The following is a 17743-nucleotide window of genomic DNA, read 5'->3' as shown; positions in this document are numbered from 1 at the left end:
TGTTGATGGTTTTTATATCTAAGGTCCATGTGTTGACCTCTTTTCCTGTCGTTGGTGATATCCACATACATGTGAAGCAAAGACCAGCAGAATATAAACAAGCTAGAAAAATCAAATCATTTCATTCAGTCGAACCAGCCTGTTTCGAGTATTCCTTCCATCCACAATTCCTAGTTCCAATCCCAATTCAAAAAACGAAAAAATCGTGATCCTAATCTTGGCGCAGCACACCAAGTTAACACCTCTCACACCGCATACTACACTACCAGCTATTCCCTCTCAAAAACCTAATCCACCTTCCCCCAGCCCCCCCTTCTCCATCCGAAAGCTCTCAGTAAAAATCAGTCCGTGTGAAAATGCCCATGCTTTCCCGCATCCCCACTCGGTCGGTACCTTTCACCATACATTTAACACAATCTCTTCTTTTCCACCATCACCACCATGATCAACTCCCACTCAGGACTGGCAACGAAGTAACGTTTCAATTTTTCGGCGCGAAAATTGATTCCACCCGGATACGGGAGGCGATGGACCGGATGGGGGAGCAGCAGCAGAGCAGGGGAAAAGCCAACAGCAACATCAGCTTTGCTCCACCGTACAAGCCCAGCTTTCGCCAGGATGTGGGCCTTATGCTGCAGGTAAGGCGCAAATATGCTGAGTGGAATGTGATTTTCTTCGCTTTCTTTTTTTTTTGTTGTTGCTTGTGTGTAGGTGCTTCTATCTATGTATTTAGGCATGTGGGTACATTCATTGAGTAGGTACAGCTTTCGGTGGTCGGGTTTCTTTGGTAAGCGGTGCATATCGCCTGAAGTAGCAGTAGGAACGGTCGTCGATGTAGGCTTTCGTTCGTAAGTCTATTAAACATTATGATATTTCAATAACGATTGGTTGGCTAACGGTGTATTTTAGTGGGTGGTTATAGCTGTTGAAGGAGGTTATCATAGCTTGTGAATAAGGTTCCATTTAGACATGGCTTTAAAATTATGTGCTTTAACGTTCAAGCTTTCTATGGTGGAGTCAAATATCTACTATCGATCGCTTACAAAGACAGTAGTGTCGAGGTGGGAACATTTAAATAATGTTCATGAATTCTGGAATTGAGAATCGTTCAAGATTGATGATTCATAATTAAAGATTTATTTCACTCGAGTATATTTGAAAATGTTTATTGCGTTTAACAAATGTACATATCATATAGTTACAGGAGAAGTGGGCCGTAAATGCCCAAAGCGAAAAAAATTCGGCTCCTTATGTCTCAGCTGCTAGTTGATATGATGTCGAAAAAATGCTGCCATACGTGGAACCGGGGAGTTTTTTTTTTTTTATTTTCGAACAGGTTTGGGTCGAAGGTTCCGAGAATGCCATGAAATTTCGCCCCAAGTATACTTTATGATCATATGACCGAAGCAAAAATTCAAATCATGTGGGGTGGAAAATGTGACAGGACCAAGTTATGGCATTAGTTAAGGAATTTTGAAAAAACTTTTCGGAAGATCCAAAGAACATTAGAAAGTTTAGTAAACATGAGCTAAGTTTGAAGATGTTGGGGACAGATAAGAGAAATTTAAGGTACATTTGGAAAATTGATGGAACTTAAGGAAAGTTACGAAAATAATCTATGGTGGTTTCATTAACATCATGAATATAACAGGGACATTAAAGATTATCCAAGGAAAATGACGTCCACAAACTTGAAAAGATGTGATCTTTAGGGAAGTTTCGTGAACTGTGAGCTGAATAGGGTACTGCAAGACAGTTTCATAAACATCAGGAACATTGCGGAAACTTTAGTGTTGCAAGTGCTTCTGTAGCGGTAGAGCAAAAATTACCGAAAGGCGGACAAAAGCACAAACACTAAAGGGCAAAAGTTCCAACAAATCTAAAAACGAACTCCAAAAGCATTTTTATACTTATATTTTTAATCCCCCCATTGGTCGCTTACATTGGAGTTCTTCTTCCTCCTACTTTCTTACTACCTTACTATCCTGCTCTTACGGCATCTTGGTGCCTCCTGTTATCTTTCCAATCATATTTTCTCTTCTTGTCAGTATTCACTGTTACCGGCCGGGTGCACCCATACCGCCGCTCGCTTTTCAACGAACCGCTGCAATCAGACGTCGAACCGACGTCACACGACACCACACATCGATGCGTTCTCCTCATCCGTTGATCGAAGACCACTTTGCAGCACCCTTGGGTACTTCCCGTCCGTCATGTCCGCCGACCTGCTTCGTCGAGCGTCACTCGAAACTATCGGTCCGACAGATTGCGTATGCTGCGTCAGTCTCGCGAAGCGCCACGATCCTCGAAGTGACCGTTTCTTGGCGGTGGTGATGTACTTCGCCTCCTTGTCGGTCTCTTGCCAACTTCGTTCCTGGCCGTCATACGGGCAGCTCTGATGCGTATGCTGCGTCAGTCTCACCAAGCGCCACGACTTCGTTTCGTCCTCGAAGTGACCGTCTCTTGGCTGTGGCCAAGAACCTCGCTTTCTGGTCGGCCTCTTGGCAACGATGTTCCTGACCGTCGTACGTGCAGCTTCGTAGACCGCCCTCGAAAGATGACTGCAAAGCCGAAACATGCCCTGTCGAACGAACCGCCTTCGTCTGCGCCGCTCCGAATCGATGGGATAATCGAACCTGCAAAACACGAAACAAAAGCCCTGGGCCGCATTCCGCATTAGCCTCCATTTGACGGCCATCTTGTTGAGTAAAACTCATTTCTCTTGGAAGGCTTTTTGTCCAACACGGTGACCCGCTGCAATCCCGTGTCTCATGCCAGGGTGCTCGATTCCCAATATGTGTAATTGTTTGTCACATTGTTGGTTGCAGTACCGCATAAATCTTAACTGTACTCACTTTGCCGTGTATTCCAGAAGTAGGGCAGTTTCGCGCTCTCTCGCCGGTTATCGACGACCAATTTCGACCGATTCCCTCCAAGAACCGTGCACTGGTGTGTGCCGATCGTGTGACGCGAAGCTGTATCGAAATCCCCGTATTAATTTCGGTATTTGATTATCATCATTTTCCTGGACTAACCTTTCGACAGTCGTCAAATCCCGTTGTCGAATCCACGTTTCGGCTCGATCTGCGTGGTAATCCTGGCATCCACTCTCGAGAAGATGATTTTCCAAAGCACGGCAGATTCGGTTTTCTTGGAAAACGGCTATTGCAGGTTACCTGCTACTGCGCACTCGGACGGTCTTCTGAACAACGGGTTTTCCCCACGCACTTCCTGCGTGCAATCGGAACTCGGTTCAACCACAGCAATCCGCACCACGAAGGAAAATAACTCCGATCTCCAACAGAAGCACTCATAACGAATGAAGTTCTTTCCACCACCGGCAGCTCGCACAACCGAGAATTGAATTTTCACCCAGCACTAAAGGGTGATACCAACAATCAATACGAAACTAACGATTTTAAATTGGCTCACCACTTTAGTAGCCTATTGGTCCCAAGCAAACGATTAACGTACCCTATTCTAGTTGGAATTCTATTACTACACTATGTTTGTTTTGATTCGCTATGAAAGTTTGACAGATAACATCAGGGGTGTGTGGATTCATGCAGAACATGCAGGGGTGAGTGAAATAGCTTGGGACTGCTTGGGACCGTTGTTCTGGTACTGAGTGAGCCAAAAATAATAATGATTTTCTTCGGGACCCAGTGGTCTTAGAGTTACCTCTATGGTGATACGGTCAAAATTTGGTCAATATCAACTTGACGTATTTCTTTCAATTTTGCATTTAAAAAACCTGAACACCCCTCATTTTGAAGGTGTGTGTGTGTAGAATGTTGCTCCTATTTTGATTTTGGAATTCACTATTCAGTTGTCAAAATGCCGTCCAAGCAAGAAGAGCAGTGTATCAAAATTTTGCTCGCGCATCGCGAAAATCCGAGCTACTCGCACGCAAAGTTGGCAAAATCGGTAAAAGTTGCCAAATCAACCGTTACAAATGTAATTAAAGTGTTTGGGGAACGTTTGTCGACAGCCAGGAAGTCTGGATCGGGGGGAAATCGAAAACCGGAAGCCGCTGAGACGACAAAGAGAGTTGCCGGTAGTTTCAAGCGAAACCCTAACCTCTCTCTCCGAGATGCCGCAAATAAGCTGGGTGTATCGTTTACAACCGTGCATCGAGCCAAAAAACGAGCCGGACTATCGACTTACAAGAAGGTAGTGACTCCAAATCGCGATGATAAACAAAATACGACGGCCAAAGCGCGATCCCGGAGGCTGTACACGACGATGCTGACGAAGTTTGACTGCGTGGTAATGGACGACGAAACCTACGTCAAAGCCGACTACAAGCAGCTTCCGGGACAGGAGTTTTATACGGCAAAAGGAAGGGGAAAGGTAGCAGATGTTTTCAAGCACATGAAACTGTCAAAGTTTGCAAAGAAATATCTGGTTTGGCAAGCCATCTGTACCTGTGGCTTGAAAAGCAGCATTTTCATAGCTTCCGGGACTGTCAACCTAGAAATTTACGTGAAAGAGTGTTTGAATAAACGTCTGCTGCCTTTCCTGAAGAAACACGGTTGTTCCGTACTGTTTTGGCCGGATTTGGCATCTTGCCATTACGGTAAAAAGGCCATGGAGTGGTACGCCGCCAACAACGTGCAGGTGGTTCCCAAGGACAAGAACCCTCCCAACACGCCAGAGCTCCGCCCAATTGAGAAATACTGGGCTATTGTCAAGCGGAACCTAAAGAAGACCAAAAAAACTGCTAAGGGCGAGCAGCAGTTCAAGGCAAACTGGCTTTCTGCGGCGAAGAAGGTGGACAAGGTGGCTGTACAAAATCTGATGGCAGGGGTCAAGCGTAAGGCCCGGCAATTCGGATTTGGAAAAGCGGAAGCCTAACTGAATATTTTTCCTGAATTTTATACTAATTGAACTTGAAAAAGAAATTTAATTTGATTTTTTAAATAAACGATTTCACCGATTTACACGCGTTTTCCCTTGACCAAATTTTGACCGTATCACCCTTTACAAACCACTCCGTTTCGCGTGCTATTCAAACAAGCAAACTTTTGCTCTGCCGGTTTCTCTGCTTCGCATGCCGGTCTATAGTGTTTCGGTGTGCGTGCAGTGGAAGCGTTGTCAGCGGATGCTGTCGATGACGTTTTCGTTGTTTGGTTCGCCTCCAATTTGAGGCCCAAGCAGCTTGTGCACGCTCACGTGCGATTATTCACTAGTTGTGTCAACAGCTTGTACTTAATACAAATAGTTTCAAAACTTAATGCAAGTTCTAATACGTAACAAAAGTTCCGAGAACTTCAGGAAAACCTATAGAACTATATGGTTTTACTTCAGGAAAATCATAGAAACCGTCAAGAAGATCTGAAAATTTTATGAGGTTCCAAAAACTTCAAGGAAGTATCGAAAGCATTTTTGAAAGGATCTTTGAACGTAAGTTCTGATAGTCAAGCTTGGGTAGTACACCGAGGACTGTGAGTGACACAATTCGTCACGGTTCACTGAAATAAATAACGTTTGCATTTAAAAACATGGATAAAAATCGTCGATTTTTCATGGGTTTACCTTCTGCCGCACTGACAAAACTACCCATGCAGCATCAATCATAGTAGCCCATGAGTCAGCAGGCAAAATTTGACAGCTCTATCAGTCGAACTCTAACCGTGATGGCAACAACAGTGAAGCAACTCCGTTCAGAAGTGCGCGCGTTCTTTCATCCCGTCGCGTCGAAAATGGACATCGTGCGGCACTTTGTGGACGCTGGATACGCCCGTTCAGGCATCTACAACATCTTGGCACTATTAGACAACAATCAGAGCATCGAAAGAAAGCCCGGTTCCGGACGGCTGACGACCCTGAGCGACAACCCGAGTAGCACACTTTCATCACAATAAGTAACAGCAACTTGTTTATGACTGAAATAAGTCGTATATAAGTTTCTACAATTGATTTGTGACAAGTGTGCTACTAGGGAAGAAGCTCCAAAGGATGTTGAAGAGGAAGACCGAGGGAAAAGTGGCTACATCGCTGCGTGCGCTTGGCCGGGAGGTCGGTGCAACAAGCCAAACAGTGAAAAAGTGCCTGGCGAACATGAACATACATGTCAGGAAGTGGAAGTCACGTCCACTGGCTTCGGAGCTGCAGGCAATGACGCAGCGGCAGCGGCTGAATAAAATGGTCAACTCGTTTTTCCCGGTAAATCGCGACGTGGCGGTGGTGATGGATGACGAGACCTATATTACCCTGGATGGCAACGAAGTGAACTCCGAGGTGAAGCTCATTTCACACACCAAGTTCCCCAAGAAGGTGCTGCTGTGGCTGACAATCAGCGAGAACGGGATGTCAAAGCCGCTCTTCTTTCGCTCCGGACTGGCCGTGAACGGGGAAATTTATTTATTATTTATTTATTGTTGTCTTCGATTGAATATTACCCAAGCAACACGGCTTGTCATTACGAAGTTGAAAATACTTTTCAATGACTTACGTATAGAATCAATCATACTTTAATTTACATCATTTAATACATTTATACTACCTAAAAAGCGCAAGAAGCGGAGCTTATAAAACTAAATACTGGTCTTATAACCTGTTTTGGAAACATCATAAACATCAGCGGCAAAAAATTAAAAAAAAAGTGTGCATAGGATTCGAACACAGGTCCTTGACGAGAGAGACTTATTACTTCCTAACTAGACCAACTCCGCTTTATAAAAGTTTACCAATAAATATCTATCATGTTCTTGCCAATGGCAAGAAAATTATATTTTTGTGCAACACGCCTGCTTCGATCCGCCATAAAGAAGTTTTGTAAGCAGCAATGCGTGCATTTAATTGCCAGAGTGTTATTTAAAAGTATTTTCAACTACTTATAACACATCCTGCACCTTTTCAGTTGAGATGTCATAAAAGAGTGTTTTCAACTTTCTTTATAACAAACCTCCGAAAACCTCTAAAGAAACTGTCAATGACTGCATGAAGTGACAGTCCGGCTCAATGGCGCCGTCAATGTCCACGTCAATCTGGAAAGTGCAGCATCTCTTCAAGAGCTTTATAAATTCAACTAAGATTGATTTTGCATACGACAAGTTTTATAGTGGTATTTAAACAGTAAGATACACGTTTAAATAACATTAAACTATTTTGGAAAATGTTGATTTCTAGGAAGTATGAAGAAAACATCTTTAAACCTCATATAAAACATGGGATGTTTTATGCATAACTTATAGTACATTAATACAACAAGTCGTTCTAATTATTTTTCAAAAAGATGTTTTGTGTGTTACTTGGGTACAGACTACTCTACACATTCTTAATTCTATTTAAAAAAAAACATTCTTAGAAATAGTAAAATCGTAATGAACACCAACGTCGTTGAAGGCTTACAAGCAGGAATTTAGTGGATTGTTCTGACCATAGACGGTTCTATGTGCCGGTACAGCAATGAGAGAAGATCTCCTTAGTTGCCGCGGTGGTACAAAGAGAGGAATTTCCTGGAGCAATTGAGGACAATCGATGTTTCCGCCAAGTAGGTTGAAAATGAATAGTTGCTGAATCATTTTACGCCTTTCATTTAACGTTTCTAAGTTTATCAATGCACAACGAGCGGTGTAGTCAGGTAGGTGCATGGGATCACGCCATGGCAGATTTCGTAGTGTGAATCTGATGAACAGTCTCTGTGTTCGTTCAATTTTTAAAAAGAGTGAGGTATGGAACGGAGCCCAGATGGGAGCTGCATATTCTAGGAGGCTCCTTACTAGAGTACAGTACAGCGTCTTCTGGGCGTAGATATCCGTGAACTGCCAAGTGTACCGCCGAATGAAACCGAGAACAGCATATGCCTTCGAAGTAACCATCGCTACGTGATTATTAAACCTCAACTTTGAGTCAATCGTAACCCCTAGATCAAGAATTGATGACACTTGTTCCAATGGTACAGATTCCAGCGTGTACTGGTTAGAGATAGGGGCGCAACTACGAGAAAATAAAATTATTTTGCATTTTTTTATATTGACTTTGATTCCGTTTTCACTGCACCATAGCAACAAATTGTCAATATCACGCTGAAGTACAATACAGTCGAGGATGGAAACGATGATTCTGTAGATCTTCAAGTCATCGGCAAATATCTGCTTGAATGATGAGATACGTGGACACAAATCATTTACAAACAATACGAAAATTAATGGTCCCAGAACACTGCCCTGTGGTACACCGGAAGTGATTGAAAACGATTCCGAACGAGTAGAGTTTAACGACACGAAAGCATTACGATTCGTCAGGTAAGACCGAATCTAGTCAACCATCCAATCGGAGAGTCCTATAGCTTTCAGTTTTTCACGCGCGTGTGGTACCGTGTCAAACGCTTTTGAAATATCAATGTAGACCGAGTCAACCTGATTGCGAAGTTCAACCTCGCGGAACAGTGTGTTGGTATAACACATCAGATTCGTGGATGTAGAACGATGTTGAACAAACCCATGTTGATACTCCGATATTAAAAGCTGAACAACACTGTAAAGTGCTCCGTGCACTAGGGTTTCGAAAGCCTTGCTAAATGCAGCATAGAAGCGAAATAACACGATAATTGTCAACGTGGTTACGGTTACCGGATTTGTGTATTGGTACGATAGCAGCAGTTTTCCATAAGCTGGGGAACGTCCTCTCGGACAGCGAACGGTTGAATATACAGCAAATCGGTAAAGCCAGCGAGCGAGCGCAGTATTTCAGGAATTCCGTCAAATTCGGGGCTTTTTGATGCATTATGATTGGTCAAAACAGTATGGACATCATCTGGCGTGAAGCGTAGTAAGGGGAAATTTAAGTCATATTCATGTCGATCGTTGACGCTGTAAGCGGGGAGGCGAGCTTGCCTTGCACCATAAACACCTTGAAAAAACGTAGCGAACAAATTTGCGATCTCTTCCGGCGATGTTGCGGCTACGCCGTCTAGAACAACTGTGTTGAGTAGATGATTGCACATCCTTTGCGACTTCACGAATTTCCAGAAATTCGATGGGTTTTGTCTCAGGTTTGACTGTGTTCGTTGAACATGTTCTTCGTAGCTAGCGGCGAGTAGTTCGTTGTATTGAGTTTCAATCGAACGAAGAGTATTTCGGTTGTCCTCGGATTTAGAGATGAAAAACCGTTTGCAGGCCTTGCAGAGTTTGTTGCGGAGGTTACGCAGCTCTGTATTCCACCAGGGTTTCCACGCAGAGTAGCCGGAGAAAGGTCTACGAAGAGGAACACACTCGTGGAAAATTGCGTGCAGTTTTTCGTAGAACTGGTTTGGAATGACGTCAACTGAATCACCGTTCAGAACCAAGGACCAATTAACTGCTGTAAGTATGTAATCTAGAGCGGTTAGGTCACAGTTTTTAAGATCAAATACTGCTGGGGCATCATGACGATCAGATAGATTGAAGTGCGCATCGACGTTCAGAATGAATGGCCTGTGATGGATGTCAACATTAAGCAGTGGAACCGTTGGTTCAAGGAGATCAAAAACGTCTGGATTGGTAGTGAATGCCAAATCAAGCAGCTTTCCATTTGTGTTTACAAATGGGTTAACCTGAATTAGACCATTAGCAAGTATTTCTTCGGTAAGAGCCACTTCCTACTCCGTCGATGAGTTTGAAGGCAGATACCCGTTCATGTCCTCGTCGAAATTCCAGAGTAAATGAGGGAGATTATAATCTCCCAGCACCACGATGATATCATCGCTCAAAGACGTCTCTGTAATATTCCGTATAGCTACGACATGTAACTTGTAGAGCTCAGGACCTGACAAAGGGCGAACGTAGATTCCAGAGATGAACAGTGAGTGGTTCTCCAAACTAATTCGGACAATGACCTGCTCGAGCTGGTCACAGTTTTCCAACGAAACCAAGGAGCAAGGGTGCACAGATTTGACTGCTAAAGGGTGATACGGTCAAAATTTGGTCAAGGGAAAACGCGTGTAAATCGGTGAAATCGTTTATTTAAAAAATCAAATTAAATTTCTTTTTCAAGTTCAATTAGTATAAAATTCAGGAAAAATATTCAGTTAGGCCTTACGCTTGACCCCTGCCATCAGATTTTGTACAGCCACCTTGTCCACCTTCTTCGCCGCAGAAAGCCAGTTTGCCTTGAACTGCTGCTGGCCCTTAGCAGTTTTTTTGGTCTTCTTTAGGTTCCGCTTGACAATAGCCCAGTATTTCTCAATTGGGCAGAGCTCGGGCGTGTTGGGAGGGTTCTTTTCCTTGGGAACCACCTGCACGTTGTTGGCGGCGTACCACTCCATGGCCTTTTTACCGTAATGGCAAGATGCCAAATCCGGCCAAAACAGTACGGAACAACCGTGTTTCTTCAGGAAAGGCAGCAGACGTTTATTCAAACACTCTTTCACGTAAATTTCTTGGTTGACAGTCCCGGAAGCTATGAAAATGCTGCTTTTCAAGCCACAGGTACAGATGGCTTGCCAAACCAGATATTTCTTTGCGAACTTTGACAGTTTCATGTGCTTGAAAACATCTGCTACCTTTCCCCTTCCTTTTGCCGTATAAAACTCCTGTCCCGGAAGCTGTTTGTAGTCGGCTTTGACGTAGGTTTCGTCGTCCATTACCACGCAGTCAAACTTCGTCAGCATCGTCGTGTACAGCCTCCGGGATCGCGCTTTGGCCGTCTTATTTTGTTTATCATCGCGATTTGGAGTCACTACCTTCTTGTAAGTCGATAGTCCGGCTCGTTTTTTGGCTCGATGCACGGTTGTAGACGATACACCCAGCTTATTTGCGGCATCTCGGAGAGAGAGGTTAGGGTTTCGCTTGAAACTACCGGCAACTCTCTTTGAAGTCTCAGCGGCTTCCGGTTTTCGATTTCCCCCCGATCCAGACTTCCTGGCTGTTGACAAACGTTCCCCAAACACTTTAATTACATTTGTAACGGTTGATTTGGCAACTTTTAGCAATTTTGCCAACTTTGCGTGCGAGTAGCTCGGATTTTCGCGATGCGCGAGCAAAATTTTGATACGCTGCTCTTCTTGCTTGGACGGCATTTTGACAACTGAAGAGTGAATTCCAAAATCAAAATAGGAGCAACATTCTACACACACACACCTTCAAAATGAGGGGTGTTCAGGTTTTTTAAATGCAAAATTGAAAGAAATACGTCAAGTTGATATTGACCAAATTTTGACCGTATCACCCTTTATGAGTGTACCACCTCCCCTGGATAATTGACTGGAAGATTCATTGCGATCACAGCGGAATATTTGGTAGTCCGTTGAAATTTCACAGTCGGATATGTCCGGTCGAAGCCAGGTTTCTGTTAAGACCACTGCATCGTAATCACTGCTCGTCAGTCTCAAACGAAGTTCTTGAATCTTCGTACGTAAACCCCTAACATTTTGATAGTAGATAGAGAAAACTGAATCCGAGAGGTTCTCCATCTCACTATCATTAAATAGTACGATAGTACGAAATGCCTGCCGGAAGTTGCGTCGTTCATCAAGAATTACCATAAGGGCGAAGACGCGGTGTTCTGGCCGAATCTGGCGTCGGCCCACTACTCGAAGCGATCGTTGGTGGAGATGGAGCGGCTGAATATCGATGTGGTACCCAAGTCGGCGAACCTGCACAACTTCCCCCAGCTGCGTCCCATCGAGAATTTCTGGGCCAACCTGAAGCGTAAGATCTACTCCAACAATTTTGTCGCGAAACTGAGGAGGAATTGATAAATAAAACGAAGAAAGAACTCAAAAACATGCCTACACGCATGTTTTCGTTCACCATGGCGAATGTTCCGCTTAACTGTCGGAAGGCCGCTCGCAAGAGCGTAGAATTTTTTTGCAAGTAAGCTTAAATAATTACCTTCCATGGGAAATTTATCGACAGAAATTATCTGTCTTAGCTTTTATTTATCACCATCCGAAAAAAGTCCTTTTTTCTTTTAATACAAACGTTACTTTTTCTACACGCAGAACAAGTTTCTCTTACATCCAACGTAAGGTTGGATTTATTACATCCTCTGCATATGTTTCATACAAAAAAACATGTAATGGCAGTTCTTGCAATGGAATTTCGTTTAGTTGGGTAGTGAACCGACGTTGGAGAACTAGACAGCTTTATCGTGGTTCAATTAAATGTATTTATTTTTCATGAATCCAATGTTTATTCGAATGATAAATGTCCAAGAACTAATTTGGCGTAGAAATTAGAACTAAAACAGTGCTGAACAGGTTCACAAAAACCCTGGTTTATGAAACCGCTTAGCTAAATTTTCAATATGGGTCATTCCAGCTCAAGTGGGTAGATAAATTTAAAAAAGTTGTGGTCGATGTCACCGATTTGGACCAAACTTGGCCAAAAGTTTATTTTGCCATTCTGAACAAACGCCTTTTTTTATTTTACTCTAAAGTGGCTACAACCCTGGATTTTAAAGATTTTTAAAAATTTCAACTTTCAGATTTTTTTAACTACAAAATAAGCTATTTGTGATCGTAGAACGTCAATTTGAAGGTTTTTTAATTTTACTTCATATAAGTGTACCCACATTATTTTTGTTATAGTAACTACAGTTAACAGCCTGATTACCTGCAGGTTCAAGTCAAATTGTCAATTTTCACCATGGGTAGGATTTTTTTATTTCTTAATATTTTGAGCCCACATTTTCACCACACTTTGGAAAACTCTTCTTCTAAATGTGTTTCCAAGGGCAAATGATTTGGACAAATAGTTTTTGAGATATGACCAGATGAGTAAGTGGTAGTTTTGAGCTTTATTGGTGGAAAATAAATGCTATTTAATATTTTTTTATTTCTTCTTGAATTCATTCACGCCGATGGCACAATAATATTTTTAGGTTATTTTCACATTTTCTGGGCAGGATTTCTCATTATATGAAATCATAACAAGCTAATATATTAACTTCTGTCCATAATTTAATTGTGGTCCTAAAAGTGAAAATACGTTCCTATGGAATACAGCCACAACGTTGTGCTTTAGAAGTACGATACAATCAGATAGATTAGTAGGTGTATAAAATTTCAATCTACATACATTGATGTTCTAAGCTCACGAATAGCTTATTTGGTTGTGGAGTAATCTCCTCTGAAAGATTAAATTTTTAAAAATCTCAAAAATCCAGAGTTGTAGCTGAGGTACTTCAGAACAAAATCAAAAAAGGCGTTTGTTCATAATGCCAAAATAAGCGTTTTGGCCAAGTTTGGCTCAAATTGGTGACATCGACCACTGGCGGTGAACCCACTTGAGCTGGAATGACACATACATTCTTTTATGGGGTGGCTTTCTCAATCTTCTGAAGACTGAGAAAGCCACCCCATAAAATAATTCCAATCAACCAGTCGAAACCACCATTAGGACACATATAAAGTTTATGTTGAATGTTATAATTTCTTCGTTACGCTGGTTCTTGAGCATTTATCATTCGAATAAACATGGAGTTCATGAATAATATACACTTTTAATTGACCCAGAATAAAGCTGCCCAGTTCTCCACCGTCGGTTCACTACCCAACTAATCGAAATTCAATTGCAAGAACTGTCATTACATGTTTTTTGTATGGAACATTTGAAGAGGATGTAATAAATCCAACTTTACGTTGGATGTAAGAGAATTTTTTTCTGCGTGTAGACAAATTTCGGATATATCAGGGATGACTAGAGAACTTCAAAGCAGTTCCATTAGTTTCAGACAGCTGCACAAAAATTTTTAAACATTCTTCCAGACCTTCAGGGTAGTTCAGAGAACTTTAAAGAAGTTTTGATTGCATGTACATAACTTGTACTGGTTCACCTAACATTAGGCAAATTCCAAAAACTTCTGGAAAGACTACACAATCTCAGGGAAGCTATAGATTTTAAAGAAAGGTCCGTAAAACGAGAAAGAACTTCAGAAAAGTCTAGAGCTTTATAATTACAATAAAATCAGGAAAGCTTATTCAACAAAAGACCGAACATTTTTATAAACATGGATGTCTATTAAGTGCTGATAAGCATCGTATAGCAAACAATAGCTTCAACATATGCTCATTTTCGCACAATCCCTAAAACATTTAGCGTTTCTGAGCATGTCACAACAACCTACCGAAAACCCTTCTACTACATACGCTTCCTTCGCTATGAAGCGGAATAAGCCACTTTAATTTCACCTTCACCGCCAACATCGTCAAGAAATCTGCCTGTAATTATTTATGTAAACATAAAAGTGTACAACACCGCAGAGTCTTGCTCGTCACAGAGTACGAGATACCTTCCGCCGCATGCCATCAGGAAGCATCATCTTGTGTGTGAGTGAACAGAGTGCATGGTTCCGTGTACCTTTTTCCGTCCGATGAATGGTTCAACCTTTTCGTCCCTTTCCGTCAGCATGATGAGATTTATTCCCCACTCGCACACACGAGCACACTAAACCACAACCGAGCTCGACGGAAGGAAGGAAGCTCCTTCATCTTGAGAAAAGTTTCTGCTGGAGCCAACGAGCGAGCCGCTAGGCAGGAACGATGGCAGACACACTACATAATAATGACTCATCAGCCAAGTTTTAAGTGTCGAGTCGTACTTTGGCCGCTTTCTCCACCCGCCGTCAATGTTGGGGAAGCCGCTGTGCCTCACTCATTGGGAGAAAGCCCCGAGGGTGCTTACTCTAGTGGAATACTGAATGAGTTGTGCCTAATTGAAATCATAGGGGGAAAAGTGGATGGATTTCACCATTTTCGACAGAAGTTTGCTTTCGAAGTGTGAGTGAGTGGCTTAGGATAAGTTGATCAATTGAGTTAGGTGGTAGTGTGAAACTATGGCAGGGTTTGGTACACATTTCTGTTTCTTTTATACATGAGAATTCTAAAGTACACACTTCTCAGATAAAATTAATTTTGGTTGGTTGGCCCTTTGCTCAATTTCAACTTCTGTTAAATTTTCACTCTGCCGTATTCTAGCGGAACTTTAAATCTATTATCTTCAGAACTTTCTCTAGCTAATAAGTTATCGCACTAAAACTTCATGTTAATATAAGCATAGCATTTCATCTCAACTCTGAAAATCGTAAACTTCACGTATAAAGTAACAAAACACAGCATTTTCAGGCAAAACCAGGCATCTAAAAAAGCGTCTGTTATCCGTTTGTTATTGTATTATCGAAATTATTTATTAATTCGTTATTCGTAGAATATTTTCGTGGTATAATTTTTGGTATTTTAGCCTCACTAATACTATATTTAGGTTGCCAGTTATGCTATTTTCATACCTGAATTCGGCATTAATAAGTTATTTTTTCCTGCTCGAGTTACAACAGATTTCTGATGATACAGGTAATGGGTTTACATTCTGCAAATTCATGATTAATCATTATCATATCATACCACAACATCAAATCATATCTACTCAACGAAATATTTATCAACTTGTGTTTGGCTGTGTTGCGTCCCCTCTGGGACTTTACGCCAGTTCTCAACTCAATGTTGTTTGAGCACTTCCACAATTTTTTTTTTGAACCCAAAAAAATCATTAACAGGACTGGAAATCGAACCCAACCATTTTCAGCATGGTCTTGTTTTATAGCTGGGGCTTAACCGAGTGAGCTAAGTCAATGACACTCAAATAAAAAATCATTAATCAAAATGGACACCGTGAGGACGGTTTCACTCCTCGGTCTATGAGCTGATGGGTCGATAGGTAGGTTCCAGGTCGGTAGCATTGGTAGTCAGTACGGAAAACAAGATCGACGGAAAACAAATCAAGGAAAAAAAGACGGTTTCAGATGCTTCAAAAAAACATTTGGATACAGGCAAATCCGTTGTTTATAATTTTTTGGTTCTAAGATTTCAAATATTTGATATCGATGATCATTATTCAGGTGTTGGAAAGCATTTAAAATATATATGAATGAATTTCTTCACGGAGGAAGATGGTTCTAAATTCTTTATAAAACGGTCTGCGTAGTTTATGAACAGACCCAAAGTAGCTGTCAGTCTATCTATCGATTAAATCATCTACCTGATGTGATGTTAGGCCCTATCAACATTCTACAAGACCAATTTTTGAGAGCTTTTAAACCCCACCCACAGGGGAACATAAACAATCATCCATACAAATATATTACACATTGTATAGACTATGGATATTCGTCAACCTTCTTTTCCCTTTAATCTTCCAATGTTTTTTTTTTTATTTATTTTAAGTAACAATTCAAAAAACCCAAATATCTCAAAACATCCTTGCCCGATTTTTTAAAAAAATATAAAAATCTAATGGAAAATTCAAACTCTTGGAATTTTCAAAACCATGGCCACTTGAAATATGACAAAAATCATAGAACAAGAACTTTTGGTAATTTTTTTGAATTTTTTGTAAGTACGCTTTATTGTACATTGTTTTACTTTAAATGTTTTAAAATGTCTCAAGTATTATTTTCTGAGTAAAACAATAAGTTTTATTAATTTACCAAAAATACTTGCTCTACGCTGTCTGCCATTTTTTCGTGTCCATAATTTGAAACATTCCAAATGTTTGAATTTATCATGAATCTTCTAGAAAATTAAAATCAGACAAGGACATTTTGGGATATTTATGTTTATCATATTTTTTTTTACTTTTTACTTGAAATTACTAAAAGCATGTGTATTCTTCCCACAAAACCTTTTTTTTTTCTAAAACTTTGTCTCAGACGTCATATCGATCAGAAGTGTCGTTTCCTTGATAACATTTTCCATCTTCCCTACCTTGTGAATTCACCAACTTCCCTTTCCCCTTAAAACATGAAAAATTTTCATCCAGGGTGGCTGCTTGTTTTTACTTTCATCTGGGCCCTGGTCTAATTCCTATCACAAGCTTGATGATCTTGTTGAGGCTGTTTTCTCAGGTCCACTGCCATGACTACTGCCTCTGTTGCGATATCTTGCCTGGTTCTAATCCAGCACTTGCTTTCGTTTCCGCCCCTTAATAGTGTATCATCGATTCACCTTCACTTAGGTTACTGAAATTCTGTTGTCATCGATTTCGGAGCTGTCGGATTCAGTTTAGTTATATTATGCCATATATATTCGGTACATCTTAAATCAACTTTTGGGTGGCCATTTGAAACTGTGATTAATGTTTTGAGGGCCATTGGCCATATTTCGTTGAGTAGTTGTGATTTGCTATGGCAATGATAGATAACGAATTCGACAATGTTGAGCCATAATTCGGGATATCTGGTACCGGCTCTACGGTGGTAATAAGGCTCAGTTAGTAATTAATTTAGCTTTATTTAGGAGGCTTTCAGCCTTAGGCTGGTTCGCCTCCAACTTTCAGTTAGTAATTGTTAGAGCTATTGGCAATATTTAGTCGAATAGATGTGATTTGATATGTCGCTTGATATGGTTATCAGGGATATCAAAATTGACCTTGTGGAACCATAATCCGGAATATCTAGAATCATTGGTCATATTTCTTCGATTAGATGTGATTTGATATGTCACTTGATATGGTTATGAGAGATATCAAATTTGATCCTTTGGAACCGTAATCCGATATATCCGGAACCGGTTCTACGGTGGCCATATGGCTCTATGGTTATCATTTTGAGATCCATTGGTCATATTTCATCGAGTAGATGTGATTTGATATGCAAGATAATAAATTTGACCATATGGAACCATAATCCGGAACATCCGGAATCGATTCCAAGGTGGACATGGGTTCTTATGATTTTTCTCTATTATTTTGATGATGATGATGGTCCCACCTCTTAATCCTACAAAGGTTTGAGCCAGACGATTTATCTTTAAGATAATTAT

At 41.1% G+C, this 17743-nt stretch overlaps 1 protein-coding gene across 1 annotated transcript in view; it reads left to right on the top strand.

Moving 5' to 3' along the window:
* The window catches only part of LOC135709864 (uncharacterized), a 949216-nt gene that overhangs the window by 649113 nt on the left and 282360 nt on the right, over window positions 1-17743 (top strand). Inside the window, exon 9 of the mRNA XM_065232287.1 lies at window positions 461-638. Within this exon, the coding sequence (XP_065088359.1) occupies window positions 461-638 (178 nt within the window). The remainder of the gene's footprint in view (window positions 1-460; window positions 639-17743) is intronic.

This window comes from Ochlerotatus camptorhynchus, unplaced genomic scaffold (genome assembly GCF_037179485.1).
Source record: "Ochlerotatus camptorhynchus isolate MF236.1 unplaced genomic scaffold, CSIRO-AGI_Acam_v1.1 ptg000367l, whole genome shotgun sequence".
In the NCBI taxonomy this organism is placed as follows: domain Eukaryota; kingdom Metazoa; phylum Arthropoda; class Insecta; order Diptera; family Culicidae; genus Ochlerotatus; species Ochlerotatus camptorhynchus.
The sequence above is the reverse complement of the archived record's forward strand: the minus strand, read 5'-3'. Positions and strand labels throughout refer to the sequence as shown.